The sequence below is a fragment of the Vicugna pacos genome, chromosome 14 (genome assembly GCF_048564905.1).
Source record: "Vicugna pacos chromosome 14, VicPac4, whole genome shotgun sequence".
Lineage (NCBI taxonomy): Eukaryota > Metazoa > Chordata > Mammalia > Artiodactyla > Camelidae > Vicugna > Vicugna pacos.
The window spans coordinates 15,425,924-15,428,789 of record NC_133000.1 but is presented as its reverse complement, the minus strand read 5'-3'; the positions used below and the strand labels follow the sequence as shown (position 1 = coordinate 15,428,789).

Here is a 2,866-nt window from a genome sequence, read left to right as displayed (position 1 = left end):
GGGCGGGGACTGCGCGCCACCCGCTCCGCTCCGGAATCCTCAAAGCCGACCCTGCGGAGCCGCGTTCCCGCGCGCGGTGCCACAGGCCTTGGGCCGGGCGGGCAGGGGCAGGGCGCGCCCTCCGCCAAAGGAAGCGCTTTTGCAGCGGGGCCATGGGCTAGTCTCCCGGTCCAGCCCGGGGGCGCGGCGGCGCAGAGGGACCCCGCGCGGCGCACCCATGGGCAGCCCCGGGAACCGCAGCGGCGGTGCAGAGGGCGCGGGGGAGCCGCCGTGGGCAGAGCTGCTGCCGTGCGACGAGCGCCGCTGCTCGCCCTTCCCCCTGCGGGCGCTGGTGCCCGTGACCGCCGTGTGCCTAGGACTGTTCGCCGTCGGGGTGAGCGGGAACGTGGTGACGGTGCTGCTGATCGGGCGCTACCGGGACATGCGGACCACCACCAACTCGTACCTGGGCAGCATGGCTGTGTCCGACCTGCTCATCCTGCTCGGGCTCCCCTTCGACCTCTACCGCCTCTGGCGCTCCCGGCCCTGGGTGTTCGGGCAGCTGCTCTGCCGCCTCTCGCTCTACGTGGGCGAGGGCTGCACCTACGCCACGCTGCCGCACATGACTGCGCTCAGCGTCGAGTGCTACCTCGCCATCTGTCGCCCGCGTCCTCGTCACCCGGCGCCGGGTCCGCGCACTCATCGTTGCGCTCTGGGCCGTGGCGCTGCTCTCCGCTGGGCCCTTCTTCTTTCTGGTGGGCGTCGAGCAGGACCGCGGCCGCTTCGCAGTCCAGGACTTCAACGGCACCACACAGCTCATCCCCTCGCCCCGCCCCTCGCCGCTACCCCTCGGGTCCTCGGGAGCTCCACCGCTGTTCCCGCCGTCGGGACCCGAGGCGGCGGTGGCCGCCACGCTGTTCAGCCGCGAGCGCCGGCCGAACCCCGGACAGCTCGGCGCGCTGCGCGTTACGCTATGGGTCACCACCGCCTACCTCTTCCTGCCCTTCCTGCGCCTCAGCGTCCTCTACGGGCTCATCGGGCGGGAGCTGTGGAGGAGCCGTGGGCCTCTGCGAGGCTCGGCCGCCTCCGGGCGGGAGAAGGGTCACCGGCAGACGGTCCGCGTCCTGCGTAAGTGGCGCGGCCCGTTTCTGACATCCCAAGTCGCGGTCCAGGCTGTGCCCCCTTCCCCTGGTCTCCCAGCACTTGGGCACCTCTTCTAGCCATGCTTCTTTCTGTCGTTCTACCCCAGCCTCCACCTGTCCGTCCCTCTAGTCTCCAGAGAAAACCGTCTACTGTCCTGCAGGAGGTCTGGGTCACTTCAAGCCTCCCCCTCTCTCTGAGGGTGAGATACCCGGCTCCGGTAAACAACAACGGTTTTCCAAAGCAACTGTGATCGGCGGGCTGAGCTGATCCAAAATGGGTAATTGGAGGCTCCTAAGCCAACTGCCTGTCTCTGTTAGATGGAGCAGATGTGGAATTATACACAGTCCCCTGGAGATGGGGTAGATCATGTTAAGATCAAGTTTACTTACTGTTAAGTTATCCCAAGACTAAAGTCAAAAAATAAAAGGTGGTGCAGACTTGTTGCAGAATTCTTTTCAACGGAAAACAGAGAACATGTCTCTGAAGTGGGTTTGTGGAAGGAAGCCGGCCAGAACAGCTTGTTAGTAGAAACCGCTCCTTCTGGTTTATGTCCAGCCTTGATAGCACATGTATGAGCACATCAGTTCTAAAGCAAATATCGATGCTGTCTGCAGAGTGATAGTTTTTCTGGGGTGGGGATTTGGCTAGGTAAGAGTTTTATTTATTTTGCTGTTATTTATTACTGCAGATAGTTTGCCAGGGATGCTTATTTATTTTGGATGCTTTAGTTAATTTCTGGTGCCTGTGTCTTGTTTTGCAGTGGTGGTGGTTCTGGCGTTTACAGTTTGCTGGTTGCCTTTCCACGTGGGCAGAATTATTTACATAAATACCAAAGATTCCCGGATGATGTACTTCTCTCAGTACTTCAACACTGTTGCTCTGCAACTTTTCTATCTGAGCGCCTCCATCAACCCCATCCTCTACAACCTCATCTCAAAGAAGTATAGAGCCGCTGCCTGGAAACTGCTGCTAGCCAGACGGTCCAGACAGAGAGGTTTCTGCAGAAGCGGGGAGGCTGAGGACCCTGGAGGCAACACCGCTGGCTGCACAGAGACCAGCGCTAACCCACAGACGTCGGCAACCAGCGCGGCCAAGCACCGTGCCCCTGGTCCCACAGTGCTGGGACTAAAGGGAAAACTGCTCTGTAGGGAGATAACCGCAAGAGGGGAACCAGATGCTGTTAGGAAGAAATGGAAAAAGTGGTTGACATTTTGCAGGTTGGTCAACAACTTAGTATGATTTAAAGACAAAACCAACCAAACAAAATAAAGGTATGAGATGTACCTATCAATCTCTTTGGTTTTCCTTTCGTGTACCTCCTTGGGGCATTCATTTTATTCTCCTGAACTCCCACATCACGAAACGTGCTCTGGGGAGCTTTCGTAAGTCCTCATTCTCCTACTCTTGGGAAATACGACTGTTCATTTTCTGGTTAACAAGTGATCCAGAGACATGCTGCCAAAAAAATGGTCATGTGACAGATCAGGGGTGTATTTTGGTTTTATGTTTTGGATGTAAATGTGATGGTACATATACAAGGAATCCAGGATGAGAGTTTTGATCCAAAAACTACCTAATGTCTATATTTGGCAGCAAAAATGTTTAGAAGCAAGTGAAAGGAATTCTATGTAGAGCCCAGTGTTCAGGGGTCCCACCTCTCTCAGGTTCAGAACAAATCAAAAAGTTTAGGAACAATACCCTCTTTCAGAACTACTGTGTATGAATGAGTGTGTTGCAACCCACT

The 2,866-nt window shown here is 56.8% G+C and overlaps 1 protein-coding gene across 1 annotated transcript; it reads left to right on the top strand.

Annotated features, from left to right (window-relative positions):
• The first annotated feature begins 58 nt into the window (after nt 1-58).
• On the top strand, nt 59-2,405 carry MLNR (motilin receptor). Its single transcript, XM_072976258.1, is given in 3 exon segments — nt 59-645; nt 647-1,107; nt 1,883-2,405. Coding segments are annotated over 3 exon segments (1,368 nt in total). The 5' UTR covers nt 59-217; the 3' UTR covers nt 2,362-2,405.
• Nucleotides 2,406-2,866: the final 461 nt, after the last annotated feature.